Source organism: Anopheles coluzzii, chromosome 2, assembly GCF_943734685.1.
Source record: "Anopheles coluzzii chromosome 2, AcolN3, whole genome shotgun sequence".
Lineage (NCBI taxonomy): Eukaryota > Metazoa > Arthropoda > Insecta > Diptera > Culicidae > Anopheles > Anopheles coluzzii.
The window spans coordinates 112,083,988-112,103,997 of record NC_064670.1 but is presented as its reverse complement, the minus strand read 5'-3'; the positions used below and the strand labels follow the sequence as shown (position 1 = coordinate 112,103,997).

The 20,010-nt window shown below is 47.4% G+C and overlaps 1 protein-coding gene across 1 annotated transcript in view; it reads right to left on the bottom strand.

The window, feature by feature from the left end:
- LOC120948372 (uncharacterized) overlaps nucleotides 1-19,794 on the bottom strand; it is a 95,684-nt gene extending 75,890 nt beyond the window's left edge. The window contains exon 1 of the mRNA XM_040364623.2: nucleotides 18,397-19,794. Coding sequence (XP_040220557.2) covers nucleotides 18,397-18,474 — 78 coding nt within the window. The 5' untranslated portion in view covers nucleotides 18,475-19,794. The remainder of the gene's footprint in view (nucleotides 1-18,396) is intronic.
- Between the last annotated feature and the right edge of the window lie 216 nt (nucleotides 19,795-20,010).

Sequence of the window (20,010 nt, the reverse complement as noted above, 5' to 3'; positions counted from 1 at the left end):
CGACTCGGGGGTTTTTTTATGGACAGTTTTTGGACCTGACTTCAAAGAAAGAATGGCCTAGAAATGCCTCAGCTTTTGCTCATCAAAAGTGACTGTCACAATTTTTATCAGAAGCAAACAATTGTCACCATTTTTTCTCTCTCTCTCTTTCTCTCTTCTCTGTATGAGTGGAGTAAAGCGTGGTCGTTCCACATACACTAAACCTAACCTCACAGGTTTCTGGAGCCAATCGTGCTACAAAATCCAAACCACCCTTCATCCAAAGCCAATCCACCAAACCAAAGGCCCCAAAGCCTCACAGAGATAATCACTCATAAAAGGCACGTCGTTTTGCACCTTCATCTCCAACCCCTTGGTTCGCCTGCAAACTTCTCCGCCGTGGTGATTAAGCGCGACAAGCCGGCTAGCGGCATCCTCAGTAATATCGGGTGGATTGATTTATAGGTTAATAAATTTATTAGATGTGATTTGAGTATAAATTAGTCAGCCGGAGAGTCCCCGGTACCATCGCCCGATTAGAAGATCGTTGATTCGGGCATTTAGGCTCGCCCGCAGGTACGGGTGAAGGCAAAAAACCCGTGGCCCCGTGCGCGTAGTCTTCAGCGGCGCGATGTCTTAACTGTGATAGCGTCAGTTGCGATGGCTTCGACGGAACGTCGGCTGCCTGGGTTTGCAGAGTCGTGCCGAAGTTGGGGAGGTTATTATTTATGCAATTAAAGAGTTTTGGGAACGGCAGGAGCCTGTGAGTACCGTCTTTATTAATAGCTTGTTTAAAAGGGGTTATGGATTTTTTCTATCAAAGCGGGAACACATTTTAGGTGTTTGAGTTTGCAACGTTACACACCACCACTTGAAAGAGGGGGAGTTGTGGAGAGCGATTGCGAAACACGTGCCCAGCGTAGCTACTGCACAAGCTCCAGTAACGTCACCGTTTGACAGGATCGTTGCCTGTAGGTTGTGCCTGCCAGTGTCCCGAACGGTTCTAACGCTCAATTCGCAGTAACGTTGCCTGTAACTGAAAAACCTTCCGTTACCGAGGTGCCGAACTGTTAATTGTTTGTTAATTATTTGAACAGCACAAAAACAAAACAGGACCAGTAACCCCCGTTTTGCATGCGAAACCTGTCAGTGGCGCCGTTTTTTTTTTCACAGTTGACAAGACTTTTCATTCGTTCGTTGCAGTTTGCAAGCAACCTTATTTCACTTTTCGGGACTCCGATGCAAACGACGGTGACGGTTGTTCCTTCGTTTGCCGGTACCGGTGCCGGGGAAGACAGGGGGTTGGTTTCGGAGGATCGATTAATCGTGTACCCATATGTGTGAGGGCCCCGAAGGCCCCCAGGTGATGACGCTTGCTCGGCTCGGCTATGCGAGAGGGTGGCCGCGCACAAACACTTTGGGCTCTCGCTTACCCACGCTGTCAGGGTTGATTGGGTAATGGATTTTCGTTATCGGCTCTGTTCAAGCGTGAACATTAAAAAAAAACCAAACGCTAACGGACAGACGATCGATTCGATTGACGGCTTCGTTTTTTCTTCTTCTTCTTTTACCACTTCTTTTGCTACTTCTTCTACTTCTATCGTTTGTTGTTCCTGTGTGTTCCGCCCCTACTGTAGGTGCGCCGTATGAACGAAACAAAACTCCAGCGAGGTGGAGACGGGGCACAGTAAAAGGTAGTTTCACTTTCATGCGTGCTGTTTTTTTATTGGCGGGTGATGGGGGAAAGAGTGTGGGAGACTAGGAAGTATGAGTGCATTTTTGCCCATTTTCCCCCCTCGTTGACTGGGTGTTCTATTTGCGTATCTACAGTGTGCACTTCCGCACAGCAAGTATAGAAAAAGTAAAGGTACCGTGCTTATCGAAATCAAGTCCACCGAAAGGTTCTGAAAGGTGCGAGGGAAAGGCGAGTAAGGCCAGTTCCGCCGGTGTGTGTGTGTTTGGGTTGGGTGTTTGTAGAGACCGCGACAGCGAAATCGAATAAGCTTGCCGTTGCTGATAAGCGCTAATCGGGACATAATCAGCGGTGCCGCTTCAAGCAAACCCGCGGTTTTCTACGAGCCAATCGATTACCTGTTCGGTTGACACAGTTTGGAGTTCCGAAATTCGGTTTGTAATAGGTCTAAAATTAGCTTTAGCCATAGAAAACATTCATATTGATTTCAAGAGCTCTTTTATATTATTTTAAATTAATTGTTTAGCCACATCAGGAAACGTTCATCCATCACGATCGTTTCGCTTAGTTGTGCCTGCCTGCCGACAGACAAAATGTTGCATCGTCATTTGATGCATTACATCTACATTCAAACACAGAAAAAATCAAACCACCGGCAAGATTATCCACAACACAATCCACCCAGTCCCGGTTAATCCTAACGCGGTCATAAAACGATCGATTTTGATAAGAAAAATCTATCGAATCAGTTCTCGAATGTCGGATATAAGTTAATTTCTGGCTCGTCGGATTGCGCCTTTTTGCCGTAAAGGTGGCACGGCACGGTCTCGCGTCATCCACACACTCGCTCGCTTATCAATGTCGTACCCACCCTGCGTATGCGTAATGGGTGGGAAAGCACTTAAAAAATGTAAACAAACCATGCCTTACGTACTGCGCCACGTACCACGCCGCTGCCCCTTTTGGCCGTTTGGGGTAGATAGTGACGCGCCCTGCATTTAACGCTGCAGCGCGACCGTAGAGAGCTGGCAGCGAGCGGGTACAGCCGTAGTAGGTGAACCATCGCTCACCTAATAATTATTGCCATTACATTACTCACCGTCATCGCTGCCAGAGGGCGGTCTGCTGTGGTTTTACTGTCACACACGAAAGAAAAAGTGATCCTCACTTCGGATAACTGCTGGGCATAGATTATCCGTCGGAAGAAACGTGAACGGTTTGGGGGCTGATTGTGCTGCGTCTTGGACGACAATTAACAAACAGCTCTGGGTTTTACTTTCTTTCTTAGCTGGTCGGTCCGATCTCCTCCGACCCCGCCCGAGATAATGCTCATGTAAAACTGTTTTAATTGCACTTCCCCAGTTTAATTGTAGAAAGGTCCCTCGGAGTTCGGCGAGGAATACAGGAAATAAAAGAAAATACATATGCTGCCCCTACTGATTGCTGTGGTGGACTAGCCACAGAAAAGGGGGAAATGCCAGCAGAAAGTTCTTTCGTTTGGTTCCATCTCACTGGGCACACAGGCACGCTGTCGGAAATACAGCCACAATCCTGGGTCCAACCTAGATGAGCGCTTGTGTGTCTGTGTTTTTTTGTTCTACAGGAAGACGCTTTTCACGCATGGTTTGTGTCCGGGCACAGCGTGGACCTCTATATCCTGAGCGGGCACCGCCCCTATAAGCAACGGCAGCTCTCCACGCATTAAAAGAGACAGGAGACAAAAACTCATCAAAGCCTAGAACTAAAGCCAACAGAGCTACGGTGACCGCTGGTCTGCATTGCAGTGCTACAAATTGCAGTCCGAATGCAGTTCGAAGCTGGCGAGGCAAGTTCTTTTCCACCAAAAACTACTGCGCGAGAACTGCATCGCCCGGGACACCCGGCACAGTTCCATAACCCGAAGAAAAAAAGGGGTAGATGCAGTTAAATAGATATCGAAATAGATTATGTTAATTGCAAGGTAGCGCAGACGCTCCCAGGACGCTGATGATGGTGATTATCGTTATGATTATATATTGCGCACTATAAATAGTTTGCTTGTCTCATTGCGCCCTCAAACGGAATCGGCCAGCTTTTGCATACAAAACAAAACACACACACACACACAGAGCAGTAGCAGCAGCAAAATGAAATACTTCGCGTCTTGAGTCGTTCGCTTTGACCTGCTTTTGTGCTGCCTTCTTTTTTTGCCACTCAGTTAAATCAATGGCTTAGAGAGGCGTATAAAGAATTAACCATTCCTTATGGGATGGGTCAGTTGCTGACGGTGACTAATTTAAGTCGGAAGTTGTAAAAATGAATCCTGCGCCCAGGCCCCGTTCACTGACCTTTCGGCGAGCGGAGTGAGTGATTACACTGTTTGGCTAATTCGAAAGACGGAAGCATCAGCAGCGCAACTGGGCTGGGCTGGGAGGAAATCTTATGCGAGGGGCCCTGTGGGAATGTGTGAGGCGATGGTAATCGGATAGGAGGAGACTGATGAATGACAGCTTGCTTTAGCTTGTTGATTCAGTATGTTTTTGCATGGTTTTAGATAGACAAGATTCAAGAAATTTCATTGGGATGACCTTAGAAACCTTTGTAAACATTCATCTAGATCTTGGAGTATAATTCAAAACGGATGCTCTGCAGGACTTACAACTTACTCCTTACCGACGTTCTAGCAGCTCAATAATGATTTACAGCCGTTGGGTGGGTCGTGGGATTCTACAACTTCTGATTGAACCTCACCGGAACCTCATCAACCGGAAAGCCTCGGCTCGATTCTCGCTCCCCTCATAACTCAGCTCCAAAGTCATTTGGTTAAAAAAATTAGCCTTTTTCCATACTTCCTGACCTTAATTACCAATTGATCATCCTGCAGTTCTACATAGCTATCTCTCTCTGGCCACGGTTCGTTGCCCACGCATCGAACCTTAATGGGATGGTTTTTGTTGTATGCTTGATGTTGTTGTTTGGTTCGGCTGGATGAACGACACCCGGCAAATCCGACAGTTGCATAATACGCACCAGCGTGTCAGGAGCGCTTCTCACGTTTGCATATCGCCATAAATCGTTACTCAGGGGTTTCGGGGGGAAGGTCGTTCCCTGCAAGGGGCTCCTTCGTACGACGCACCTTTTTGATCGATTCTTTGGCTTTTTGGAAAAAGTGATGTGTAAGTTTGGGAAATAAATTTACAAATTACGGGAAGCTTCCCTTCCCAAAACATTCAATAGATCTATCAAGCGACGTATTGGTGGAGGAATGGCTGATGCGCTTCACCCATCGGTTGCTTAATCGAATGTGACGGAACGGTGTACACGGGTGAATCCTGCCATCCGAAGCGATTGTTTTATCCCGAGTAAAATTGAAAAGCAAAAAAAAGAAACCCATCACAGGAAGTTAGTTTCCAACCGCTTTTTTCCCTACGCTTCTTCTTCCCTTTCCTCTCTCTATCGCTCTCTCGGTGTATCTGTGTGTGTGTAGAGCAAACTGTTGCACATCTTATATAGGAGCGCAGTCCCACTGTACCCGGTGCGTGGTGACGCTTCGAAGATAATGACTCTTCTAGGGTGGGGGCCGCGCACATTAGCCTGACTTCAGAAGACTACATCGCAGCCCGCTCCTTCAAACCCCCTTGTTTTTTATTTGCTAGTAGAAAGTCCTTCCTTTAAGGTTGTCTCCTGGTTGTCCCCTATCGCCCCGGCGCAAAACGCAATTCTTTGGATGTCGTTGTCGTAATCGTAAGAACGAGGGGTTGCGCTGGCCCAGAAATTGCAATGCATACGCGCCGGTGGGAAAGTGAAGCCGGTACGGGTCAACGGAAGAGCAACAGAAGATCCTACCCCCAGGTGCATGCACGCATGCACGCTTCTAGAAACAGGATGAGCTAATGGCTTTTTGCCTTTGTAGTGGGCACTCCCCTCCCACGACCAGCCCCTGACTAACTAAAGCGGATCAGAGTGGTGGTGCGGAATCGACGCACTGGCACCACGGAACCGTAGCCCCATGGTTGCATGGCTCATCAGCGAAAGTGACATCTGTCAATTTAGCTTCCTGGCATTGTTGTTTTGTTTCGGTTGCGGGCAAAGCCGAGGGCGGGACGGCACAAGGACTTCCGGTCAAGATCCCCACGCGTCGACAGTGCTCATCCCCCGATCGGGTTGAGCGCGGAACGGTTTGCCGAGCGGCAATAAAGTGGAGTCGGTTACTTTTAATCACAAGCCCAAACATTACACCGCGCGTGCTAGTACAAGTACAAACGGTTTCGCCATGCAACACTCACACAGTTTAGCAGTAGACCATTGGGTAGTAGTGGTAGTGATGGTGAGAGGACCACCGTACATCGGATCGATGCTAGCAAACACACCGATCCGCACCCGAAAAACCCCCGCTAGTCGATAGGGTCATAAATTAAAATCCCAAAACTGATAAAATCCACGTTTCTATGTATTAAAGGATTATGCATCAGTGGTACATCGAGCACCGGAACGGATGTTTGAATGAGTGTGTGTGTGTGTGATGGTGTTGTATGTTAGGATTGGAAATGGTTTTACATGCAGCGACCGTTCCCGATCGGATTGAACGGGTGGGAAACTTAGCGTCAGCTACACCTGGTTAACTCGCTGTCGACCCTCGTTCGAAATACAAAGCCCAACACGATGGAGGTTCACATTGTTCAACGGTTTCGGGGCTAAGTCTCTTGGTAAGACATTTAAAACATGCGTTAAATGTTACATGAAAGTGCGTACAATACTGAACACATTTTTAAAAATTAGTTGCCGTAATATTTTGAAATTTTGTATACAATATTCCAATATACCAATATTGAAAATTTGTGGATTTTATTGTAGATTAGGTTTTTAATTAATGAAAAATTGAATCAGAAGCAATTCAACAGTTTTTTAACTTGATGAGGAATCAAACGAGCCACCATTCAAGATTCGTTCGAACAATTATTGTTAAAGAATAAAACACAAAAACAAAATAGAGAAATTTAAGAGATTGAGATAGTTTAACAACCTCCCAAATCTGAACCTGATTGCTGGATAGTCAAACATGTGCTTCCATAAAATCCCCTCTGTTTAAACCGGTGGCAAACGGTGTGTTCCAAATATTAAGCTGTTTCTTGTGACATCCTTACATGAAGTCAACTTTTGCCGGTTATGATTCAGTCGCGCTAATACTATCACACTATTTGCTCCAGAGTTGGAATCTACTTGCTTGCTTTTTTTGTGTGTGTGTGCTTCGAATAACACCCGGGCACCGTACGCATTTGCCACCTTCGCGTGCTGAGGTTTTTAGAGGCTTAGCACAGTTAGTTCAATGGATAAATGGGTCCACCCGATGGCCTATAACGAACAAACGGACACACAAACACACACACAGAGAAACGGAACCGAACCTCCGAACCGCGACCATCGCGAGGCATTGCAAAGAACGGAAGCTAATCCGCGGAAAATACGGACCTGCCACTCGGCGCGCGATGGCGGCACGGTTAGTTTGTGTGGGCCTTCGTCTAGTTTTTTGTGTTGTTTTTTGTTGGTTCCATTGCTCTCCAACTCCATACGGCTCCCGGTGTTTGTTAGGATGAAGGATTTTTGTTCTCCTCCAATCACTACTGCCCCTGCCCGTTTTTGCTTTCGCACTCTCGCTTTTACATCCATCGATGCCATTTGCCCCCCCCCCCCCCGGACGCTATTGTTGCAACGTTGTTGTAATGTACGGCCGATGGAGAAAGCTCTTAACGCAAAGGGGACACAAATGGTTCACGTTCATTCGAAACGATGCGATGGAGCAGCAAACAAAACAACGAAAAAAGTCGCGATGCAACACGAGTGCATATTTTCCCCCTCCACCGACAAACTCCGCACTCGGTGGAGCAAATTAAAGCCTCGGCGGTTTCGCGACACTAAGTGCTGACAAATGGGCGCACACCCGGCTGCTCGATGCCACAAATCATAACTCCCCCGGGGTGCAAGTCAGCCTCACCTGGAATCAATCGGGAAATGGCACATAGCAGTAGTAGCTGGTGGTGGTGGTGGCGGTCCAACATTTCCCCCTTCTACACTTCTTACATTGATTTCTGGTACGCTTCTGTCAACCGAATCTGGTGCGCACGAAGAGTCCTTTAACCTTCGCGATGGATTAGCTCGGCCGGTGAGGCGAGCGCGCTTTTAAGCGTTGGACACAGCAGCAGCTCCCCGATGATACGATTTACGATACCCCCTACTCATCTCCTCATCGCCCGGGATTGTCTGTGTAGTTTGCCGACGTTTTTTTTTTGTTTTCGCTTTACCAATTCATTTCACTAGTGCTCTCAGTTCATATGCCTCACACTCACGCACACTTTCGGGGCTGGGAGTTGGTAGAATTAACATAAATTCAATCGCAAATCTTAATCATTAACACAGCCGTAGCTGTTTTTTCTGCGCTCTATAGCCCTGTGTTATCAGTCATAAAACGCACACACACACAAGCACGCACATAGACACATTCAGAACAGAAGGATTGGAGATAGAGTTTTATTATTAAAATGTATTTTATTTTATATGCCAGTGTCTGTTCGTTTCTTTTCTGCCCTTCCCTTTCAATCTACAGGCCATGCCGCCCACCAGCGGAACGGAACGAACTTCGGCACAAGCATTCGGTCCGCAAAGCGACAGATGCGGCTTAAGACAGCGGAATGCGATGGCTGGATTAAATCATTCACCGGTACATGATCAAAACGGACCACCTTCGCCGAGCAGCAAGAAAGAGTTGCCTGGCCACAGTTACGATCGTGCTGTGCGAGGTTTTTGCTAATCCTTCAAAAACTGCTCCGCATCCCCTGCACCCTACCGCTTACAGTCCGGCCAAAATGTGGGATTAGCATTTTAGTCTCGGTGGCCCGAACGTTCGAGCGGTGAGTTCCCGCTTAATCGGAGGAAGAAAGTATCCCTTGACCCCCCCCCCCCCCCCCACCAGCACGGTTTGCCTATCGCGCCGGGGGAAGGGGATTCTTTCCCAAAACCGCAGTGAGCGCGGGAGCTTTGTGGAACGGCGTCCAGTTCCATTAAGCTCATCGAAATCACCCAATCAACGATCGCAACCTTTTGCGCGGAAAGTGTTTCGGTAGCCTCCACGCACCACCGATGATGAGGATGATGATTGAGTCGAACGGTGGATGACTTTTGTGCAAACAAGAAAAGAAAAAAAAACGGACAGATAACACACAAAAAAAACAGCAACCAGGAGCATTAAGGCGAAACACGATCGTAAAGTTAATACCCGCGCACACACACACACACACACATCCAGCGAAGCTTCCAACCGGAGTTTCGAGCTCAAGCTCAAGACCGATTTGGATCCGATTTGAAGCCGAAGTGGCTGCGGCTCAAAGAACGTCGCCGTAGCAATCAGCAGGACATTGGGGCTTTTGGGATGGATTTAAATTCTCACCTAATTTCATACGCCCGTCGGGTTGGATTTGGTTGCGGCGAGTGTGGCGAGGTCGGAGGCTTGATCCGATCGCATATATTACCGATTTCCTTTGAGCGCAAAAAGAAAAGAAGCGAACCTAACACGCTCGGAGACAACCACAGTAGCTCACCGCTGGACATAAAGGTGCACGGCGCGGAGTCGCGGAGTTCCTCGAGCGCACGTTATAATCTCGCGAAGCTGTATTTATTCGCTCCCTGCTTTGTACATGTCGTTTTTCCTTCTCCTCTTCGTCCCCATTCCCCTTTTTTGCTCTACCGGGCCAGTTTGATGGAGGTATTTAATATCGTAATAAATATTAGCCAACCCCCAGCTAGTTTCGGAAGACACGATCGTGTCCAGTTTGTTTCTCTGTTCCTTTCTGGTTGGCGCATCTTGCAGAGCGAGAAAGCATTTGGTACAAAATCAGAGTGCCGCACATTTAATCTGTAACATCTTCACGCACAAATTCGCGAAACGATCGGGCACAGATGAGTCAGTGGTGTGTGTGTGTGTGTGCGCCTGTTTCGAGATTTGGTGCGTTTTGTGTGTTTTAAGTTATGTGTGTCTTTTTTTATTGAACGTGCTTGCGAAACGAAACGCGAAACGGAAGGATACGAAACGATGTTGTTATGGTCACATTCCGGCTTTACTTTACGCGTGCATTTTAAGATGAAACGGTGCCGAGAGAGCGAGACAGTACGAGAAACGGAGATAGCGAAGGTTTTAGCAGGGTACGGGCACGAACAACGCGCAGCCCGTGTTTTGGGACCAGTTAATGTATGAAAATCCGTCAAAAGATTTAGCGTTTTCACTAATCACCCCAAATCCGCCGACCTGTGCGAATGAGCTCGACGGGCGGGGGCTCGGTGGGGCGATCGCCGCCGTTTCTAGCGTGTGTGCGTTTTGTGGGGATTTTTATTTTACGAAGATCGAGTTTTTGTTTGTGTGAGTTGGGTGGTTGTTTTCTTCACGAGCAGGCTGCAAAGTTGGAGCCGAAATTAATCCAACAGCAACACACAACCGAACGCGCGCGCGCGATGAGAAACGGGGCCGGTGTGTTTTGAATAATCTTGGATTAAAGCAGAGCATCATAATTCTTCCAGAGTTTCGTTGGCACTTGGCACTAACAACAACGTCTAGTCTAGTAAGAGTTTGGATGTTGTTTTGGTTCCAGTTTTTTTGTAAATCAAGTACCTAATAGATGCTCACTGTTTGTTACAATCCAACGAGCGATAGGTACATAGCATGTTACTGTACTACAAAGTACGGCAATTGCACACATCAAACAACTTCAAAACTCTACAAACCCTCGTTTTTATTTTGCGTACGATTAGTATGATTGAGCGAGTTTTAATCCTGCCGAGAGCGTTCTAAAGTTTTCGCTTGCGACTTGTCCTATAAATAATTCGCTCAAAACTCAGCATTTCTTATACATATGGGGGGAGGTAAGGAAATAATCTTATCCCGTTTGCTTACTTCCCGCTTCAAGCCTTCTCCGCCCGCCCTACGGTTTCGTGCCAAGACTAATGTTGACGGACGGATAATCTGCCCCCACTGGCGTTCCCTTTTCGCGTGTGAGGTTCCTTTATGTGTGTGTCCCCACTGTGTTCCTGTAGTAGGGTGAAGAAACCTTGCGTGCAATCGTAAGAAAGTGTCGCAACTCGAGCACGCACACGCAAAAACACACACACACACAAGGGTAAGCAAGTAGCGCGAACAACTGTAAGCGCGCGCGTAATGTCGCGCTTGCCGGCCTTTTTCTGTCCCGGAGGGCCCATGCCGGATAAAAGTTAAGACTTCAACCGCTCCCGCACACTACCCCACCTTCCTTATGTGTGTGTGTGTGTGTCACACAGTGCCAAGACCATGGGGAACGCAAACCGGCAAACCGTGAAAATTTTAATCCCACATATATTAATCATACAATAAATTAAAATAATCCAATCGGATTTAAATAATTAATTTATTTCGTATATTATTTATTTCCTCATCTTTGCCTGGTTGCTGGTTGGTGCATCTGCGCGAGTAAGCTAGATGGTGGATGGTGGAGCACGACACAGTGGAGCGGATAAATCGCACTCCACTGGTTACCTTAAGGAAGATTTCTCCAGCAAATCTGTATCGCAGCCGGTAGGTGACGGCTCCACAAATCACTCCAGTGGACTCCGATCCGGCTCGAAGGACCAAAACTGGCTGATTGAGAGTGGAGGGGGGGTAAGTATGACACGAGCGGATCAGGTAAAACGGTATGTACCACTAATTACTTGGACCGACCCTTGGAGTATGACTTGCGACCTCAATGTCCAGCGTGTTCGTACGAGAAACGTAACGTTCATCGTACACATACAACCACAGCCGGATTTAAACAAGGAGTGATGAAGAATGGGGAAGCTTGCTGTTGTTATTTTCACCCCCAATGTGACACAATTTCGATCTTTTCAACCTCCCCATTCCATCCCCGCTAAAAGCTAAACCGATGAGCGCTATCGTGCGCAGGGGAGGATTTGAAGTTACGTTTGCTTACTTTAATGTTTTCATTCTGCTTTACACTTCCTCAAAAAGAGACAGGGCAGGACAGGACCTTTCTGGAGTCGAAAGGCGTCTTCACATAGTAAACCTCGAAAGGTGGCGGAGGGAGGGGGGAGGGGGGGTCTAAGAAACATTCCAACCTCAAACGGTGAAGCGGTCGTGCGGGAAGAAGCGAAACGGAACGCGGCGTACCGCTCGAACTGAACCGCCACGCCACCTCGATGCCTTAATCCGGGGATTATATTTATTTTCAGTGAGTGAGCTATAGCTTTGGCCGATTGAAATAAACAGTGCCAGTGCCGGCAGTGGACTTTTGAGCCGGCAAGGCGTATCGCTACCGGCATGTCTCGTACCGTCCTTGGGAATTTGTGAATAGTTGTGATTTGTGCGTGTACAGTGTGAACCACGGCTTGGAAGCAAGTGACATTTTTTTAACATCAAACTGGAACGCTCGCACAAGCTAATTTAATAATACAATAATTCTAAAGCCTTACCACCACTCTCTTCTTATAATGGCAGCACCACACATACACATACAAAAGAAAACATGTGCCATTTCATAGCGGCGAGTACAGGCCAAATCGGTGCATAAATTTACTACTCTTCGCACTGTGCCGGGACGGGATTGCACCTCTAATCGCTGTATGCATTTCATTCATCATTAAAGCGCCCCCCACCCGCTCATTGGCTTGGGCGTTGTAATTACAGCGCGCACTCACACAGCCGATACAGCCGGCAGCCGGGTTTAATTTTTCACCTCACCGGCAAACCACCACTACCAGCTTCAGGTGCGAAGAAGATGGGTCCCAAGGCCGCCCAAGGTGTACAGGGTGAGGTGGCCAAGCGCTCGCGCGCGCGCCCTTTCTCATTACGGCGTTGTGGGGGCAGCAAATCAAGAACCCCATTTGCTTTTGCTTTGCATAATTTATCACACATGTAGACGTATGTTAGTGTGTGTGCGTGTGTCTGTGTGTGTGAGGGGATCTTGTGTTTTATTCTCCAGTGGTGGGAGGAGGGATCGGCAAACAGTCACAAACCGTGTCCATATGTTCCGGTTCCTTCAACGGCAATGAATAAGATATTCAATAATCTTCACCTCGACGCGGCAAGCTTCCAATCCCAAACCACCCGACCCGATCCGGTGGTGGTCCAGCAAGCTTGCCAGTGAGTGTGTGGAGGATTATAAAAAAAAACCGCCACCACACCATAACCCACCGGCAGGCCAGATTTACTCGCTATCTTTACGTCCGCTTGTGGCTACCGTGTCGTGGGTGAAGCGTTGAAGAATTATATTTTCTTGTTGCGATAAAAAAATGCATTTCAATCTTGGTTTAAAACAAAAAAAACCATTCCAAGCATTTTTTGCTGGAGGAAACATGTTCAGAAGCAGCCGTAAATACGTCCAGTAATCTTTTGATGCAATGATTTGCTCTCTAAATCATACGCGATTTGCAAGAAACAGCAGACAAAGCACGGCACACGAGCAAAAAGTGCTCTTCATATGCCAATTTGCATTGCTGGCCAGTTGGCTTGGGGCCGAGCTTTTGTTTTCTGTGCCCTTGATGCAGCGGTTTTAAGTCCACCAGTGGTCCACCCTTTCGGGCGGAGGTCAGAGCGTACCAGATGGCGCGCCACGAATCGGCCAGTGTGTTAAGAACGGAGACCGCACCGGGGTCGCTTAATGCGCGCCAACAATCCGTACCGTGCAGATCAAATCTCTTGACAGTTAAGCCGCCTGTACACTCACACATACATACACAAACACTGGCACAGTCAAACTGTAGAGCAGGACACACTACCAAGGTGAGCTGAGTCTCTCGAAGGCGATGTAACAGTGTGTGAGCTGATCCGTCGGCGCGAGGAAAAGGATTAGAGGGAAGATTAAAGGCGCGCACGTTCGCGCACTCGAGTGCCGCTGTCTGGGGCGGACGGAGTTAAGCCACCGAGGCAACGATTTACGTGTGAAAAATACATCACACTCCATCTTGCAAAACCCAACGCTCTCCCTGTTGCCTCCCTACCGCATTGTCTCACAATCAGCTTGTGGAGAATTCTTCCGCCCTACTGCTAAACCCCCTCAGCCAGTCGGCTTATCTGGGCAAGCATCGGCTTTGAGGTGTGTGTATTTTTTCTTTCGAACAGCTACTCCAGAGCAGTGAAAAGAGAGAGAGAGTGAGTGTGTCTAAAGAGAAAGAATATGTAAACGACCATCCCGACAATTGATTGCATTCCGATTTGTCCGCGTTGTGCAACAGGGTGCAAACGAATGTTAAATGCCACATAAAAATATCAAAAGTGATTAACCATCGGGCCACTAGGACGTGGGGAGGCGCGCAATTTTACGATCTTAATCCCGGGGTCAGTCGAACTTACCGAGCGCGGCAAGCAACGAGTCGACCGGCCGGATTAGTGCGAGTCAGATGAGTGAGAAATGAGTCAGCGCCCGAGGGTTTTCGTAATTCTAGCCCAGCTTGGCCAAGAATCAACCACAAACGCGCGAGAAGCAGGAAGGCAGAAATCGTTCATTCTGGCAAAACCAAAGAGCTAGACACTAGAGGAAAAGTAAAACTAGCTAGTAGTAGTAGTAGTTGTGTGTGTGTGTGTGTGTGTGTTTTTTTTTTTGGGACCGTCTTTCTTCACTGACAACGGAATGAAAATTGATACGCGCGCTGGTCACGTAAATCAATTCGACGTGACGTGGTGGTGGTGCGGGTAAGGATCAAGTGGCCCGCTGTTTAGCGCAGCACCACCGTGAGCGATCCTCTTAAGATTTGTGGCCGCGGGGTTGGGAAAATAAAAGAAGGATCAGCTTGCATTGCGCTTTGGAGGTGCCACACTGATTTGGAGTGTTTTCCTTCGCGCGCTTGGGAGGAGGAGGAGAAACGGATTACATCACGCACGCGGTAACCTCACGGTGCGACCTTTAGCCTTCCTCCGGTCGCCTCCCTACACGCGTGTGACATGCTAATGCGGGTCAACGATGTTAGTAAGTGCGTTTTTATTTACTACAAATCTGCTATCCGCTGCCCAGACTTTCACTTTCCCTGTTTCCCGCTGGATACGCCGTGGCGCACATTGTGGGGTAATTGATGTCACGTTCTTGGGGCATTTTCCCTGCCAACGTTGAATTTATTGGTTTTTTTAGGATGGGGTACCGTAGAACGTGTGTGATATGTGTCGCCGGGCGAGGTGACACGATATCGATAGGACATAATCTTTCAACGATTAGCAAGCAGGATTATGGGATGTAATGCTCTTATGATATCAAGGTTAAGGATCAACGGAAAAGGTTCTAAATGGATTATGTTCAAGACGTATTTTTCTTGTATTTTGTTTACACTTTTTGCTAAGCTCAAATAGTGTGTATCAAAAAAACATAGTAAACAATATGCATCTATTAAACCATATCCGTTGAAACAATATCAAGAGAAAACTTGGTGCAAATTAAGCAGATAAAAATCAACCTGTTTATTCCATAGGTTTAGTTTTAAATTATTCACACTGTTTTTTTGTTGTTGCATATATTACTGAGCATTGTTAATTAAACTTGTGATAGCTAATAAAAAGCGTTCTAATAGAGTATTCAATATTTTATAAAATTGTAATCATTACTTCTAATTAATAAACAAAATTAAATTTAACATTACAACACAAAAGTTCAGCAGTTAATCTTTTTTTTTTTTTCGTTTTCAAACACTCATTCGCCTACACAATTCAATGAGGTACAAAACAGGTCACAAAAATCTCTACAAAATACATAATTTCAGCATCAATTAGAAGATCATTTTTCAAACCATCGTATTCTATCTACACGATACGATCAATAGAAAGTGCACTGAACCTTGCGGGAGATTTACCTCTACTGCCGGTTTGCAGTTGAATAGCGAATGTGCTGCTAAATGGAAGATGGAAATAATGAAAATAAAACCCCTTTATGTCTTTAGTTTTTGGGAAGAGTAGAAAAAAACGGCAACCCCATTTTTACAACAGGACAACGGGTTAGAAACACAAAAGCAGAAGAGATATATTTACACATCTTTCTCGTTGGTAAGTGTGAATGGGGAAAAAACGGCATAAAAACAGAGGGAGTGAGAGTTAAAGATCACGAGCGCATCCCAAAACGCGATGCACCTCCCCGAACAGGATGTCTTATATGGCTCCGCAACAGATAGAACTGCATTCACAACCGTTCGCACAGCATCAAGCCTGCTTTGGATTAGGAGCATTCAGGATCCTTTAAGGTGTGCCTGCAACGGTGAGCGCTACAGCAATCCATGCAAAACAAAGACACCGAAAAAAGGTGCGAAACGAAAGTCCTTGCAAAACGTACGGAGCGATAAAAACAATTCCTTTACGCAGGAACGAGTGAGCGAACGAGTGGTGTTATGTTTTTTGCTTTGTTCCATTTCATTTTCGGGTGCAATAAAATCGTAATTCGTTACGTGCCCTCTATCCGAAAAAGGTGTCGTCCTTTGCCACCTTGTTCGCCCGGGTTCCCCTGCCGCCGACTTCGGTCGGCAAGGATCGAAGGCTGCAGGGATATGGCAGCAAGATAAAAACGATCAGTGTAAACATAGCGTTTCGGGAACCCCTTGGAATGGAAAACCATATCCTGCGGAGGTATGAGGCACGATAAGCAGGCATCGGAGAAAGGAATTGGGACGAATTAGAGACGGAATAACAAACACCGCAACTAAGCCCAAAAGGCAGGACCTTCCCGCTTAACAAAAGTGTCCTGACCCGGAGCGGTGTGTACATACACAGGACGCAAAAATTGTTTGCGTTTCACATCACCGACACGAACAAGGATCGAGCTCGTCCGGGACTCTGCTCTGCTCTGCGCTGTGCCCCATAAATCATCGTCTTAAGTCGTCTGCCCGGGTTATTGGTGGAAGGTTCATTAATCTCGATTAACGCGACACGCACGATCGAACCACGATCGACCCGCCGGTAGCTTCTTCCGGCTGGCGGTGACGTCGAAAAATCCGTCCCCGTTTATCCAGCTCCGGACATCCGTGCGTTCCGTTACGAAGACGGGGATGATTCGAGCCCCGAAAGACGGATTATAATCCGAGCGTCTTTGTTTGGTCGAACGAATGCTGCCGGCGTTTTTTTTTTATTTGTTGGAGTTGCTCTCACTTCCAGCCACCCCGTGGCTAGCTTGGCTTGGCCCTTTGCAAGATCATCGGTGCAAACACAAAGTTCACTCCACACGCAGCCACATCGCTTGCAATGCGGGAATAAAACTGAATTAAAACATTCCCAAACGTTCTTGGCCGACTTACGGATTACTTCCCTATTTTTATGTATCTTTGCGGCTCAAGCTGACCTGCCAACCGTGCTGAGATCTTCAGTTGGCCTAGGGAGTCCACTGGGATTAGGGAAAGACGGAAGCATTAATTCGATTTATGACAATTAATCGATTGTTAGCTAATGAGGAAGATTTCTTCACCAGTGGTGATGCAAACCGAGGCACCGCCACAAGGGTAGCTTGCAATCAAGTTTCATTTTTCGTAGAACTAGTGTCAGACTACACTCGTTGAATCATCAACCCTGACAATGCCATTCTGGAAACGTTCGTTTCGTTGTTTTGTCTCGTATGTATCGTTTATCGCACTCCATACTAAGGCCAGCAAACGAAGGTCAGTCATAGGAAGACGCTTCCGACAGACGAGACGCATCCGATGAATAATGCCCTCGAAAGCATCGGCGCGCGCGCGGGTTCGCCGATAGCAAGGGTCCCCGCCAAAACGACGTCTGGTGCCAACCACTATCACTACACACTACTCTCACTGCCGGGGTCACATACATATCCTTAGCATAGCGCTTCCGAACGTGAATCCGATAGCGGGTAGGAGAAAGTTGCGCTTGATAACGGGCAGCATTGGTCCGTTGTAGGCGCCGGGCCCTGGGGGTGAGTGCGAGTGAGGACGGGTCTCAAATGGTCTTTGCGGTAGTTCTCAAGAGCGGAAGTGCTAATCTGATCTGGACGGGCTGGTTTGAGTTTGGTTCGGGGTTTTGTTTTGTTTTTTTTTCTTCTTTATCACAACTCAAACCTCTGCAGATTAAGCCGAATTGGCGTGGGATCATGCTTGGAGGTTCCCGAAAGTTTGTTGTTGAAGCGATGACTGAATTTTTGCTTTGGGTGATAAACGTTCAATTCTCCAAAAAACAAGAGCCAAAAAAAATTTGCTGTCATGACGAAGCGATAACAAACATAGGCGATCTTGGATGTGTCTATTTAGGTTCACATTCCAGAAGTCAAAGTTTCAATCCAGCACCAAGTGTCATGTTTTCCTACTGACTTCCCTAATCCTCCGTTCAGCACCAAATATCTCATTGTTTTACCGTACCACTTATGCATAAAATTGCAGCTTATCCCACCGCCGACACTCGACACACACACAGAGCAAAAGATCACGGCCGAAGTCCAGGATTAACAAGATTAAAAGATAAGCATCTAAGGATCTTGCATTTTGCTCACCGGCCCAAGCTCAGAAGCTGCTAAAAGTCAAGTACTCCGAAGCCTCATTACCATCCGAACATAAGGTCACCTACCCAAAATGGGATGATCTTTCGATGTTAGCTTTTCTGTCCCATTCAATTGAGCTAATGTTTGTAGGCACTCTTGGAAAGACCTTGTACAGGTACACCGGTGAGATGGAAGAATGAAAAAAGGATCACCTCGTCCTTGAGCCTCCCAGCCGGTTCCGGTTTTAGGTGTCTTCCCCTAATTAACCACGCCGCAACTCACCTGTTCTCCAGTGCTGGCGGCGACCCAAGCTTCAGCGAAGGTTTCCATTGCACTCTGAAAATCCATGCTAAACAACATGCACCACGCCGTTTGCTGAGCCTTGCCGGTGTTGCCGTGTTCTGCTGCCACTGATCACACTCACACTGCACTGACCCTCGATCGTAGAGTCGGGGCTTAGTCAATGTTTTCCAGGCTGCTGCTTTCTCGCCTCAACCACTAATGTCATCACACAGATTAGAAACTACCGATACTGACCGCTGATCTTAACAACTCCACAATGCACTGTTTCCACTCACGGACTCCACTCACACTGTTTATTCACACTGCACACACCGTGCCCTGTATCCCGCTTGGCAGGCACTGGTTTAAAATTCTCGAAAACTTCCCCAAAATTCATCACACCTGGGCACAGGTGGTCCGTAACATTGTCGATGGTGGAAAACTTATCGCCTGGCACACGCTGACTCAAAACCTCCCACGACCGACTTCGGTTGCGCGTTGCGTTCGACTCGACGGCTAAGGATTAAATGCTAACCGAGACGACTGTGCCGAACCGATGAAGAGGTGAGCTTCCCGATTCCTTGCTCGTGTCCGGGAGGGTGAGGGGGAAGAGGGACCTTTCGATAGAACGACTGGGGAAGGATATGGAGAGCCTGTTGAGGGGGAGACTTTCACATAATCGGGCCACCCCGTTCCGGAAGCTACCGATTTGCGCACCTTTCCGACAATCGGATCAGCTTCTTCCCGTATCGTGTCGGGAACCCTTATTTCGGTTCGATTTCCCACTCACACACACTCACTCACTCGCTCTCACTGTACCGGTAGGGGGTGGAATGCAATCGTCACCCCCCGGTGCACCTTTTGCTCTAGGGATGATCAAAATGGCAGTTAGTTTTACGATCGCAAGATCCTGGATCACACTATCACAAAAGACACTTTGTTCGAGCACGGTGATCTTCCAGCGGTAGCACTTTGTAACAGCACTTGTATCAAATATCTTCGTCCATTTTCCTTATCTTACCGTTATTGCTTGATTGATCGTGATTACTCATGCACCGCTTTTACCCGCTCAATTGTATGCTTCTCGTACATTCACGCACAAAACTAGCAAATCACTATTATTTCGATCACAATTTCAAAAAGCCGACCTTTCGGATTCGTGAACGTTCACATTCAAATCTTATGCACGCATCGTGCGTGCTTGCACCGTTGACCGAGTCGTGCGACGACAGAATACACGGAGCAGAATCGCGCAACGACCCACTCTGGTCCGGGAAAAACAAGGGACTAAAAAAAAGTACGCTCAACCCGCACGGTGTTGCCGGATCCGGAAGATTTCACGCATGCAGGGCTCGCTAGAACGTGCTGGAGTGAGCGAGTCGGCCCGCTGTGTCGGCATAGTGTGTGCTCGTTCTTGCGCAGGCCCGGCAAGCGAGGGAACACGATGCAGCAAAACCGAACTGGCTTCGTTGGATTAAAAACAGTGCTGGACAATTGTTGATGCTGCTCTGAAAACTATGATCTCAAAAAAAAAAATCTATCTCAAAACGTGAGATTGTTAATCTTCGTTGTAAGAAGTATACCAAAAACGAGCCTTAAATTTGTCTAATTTAA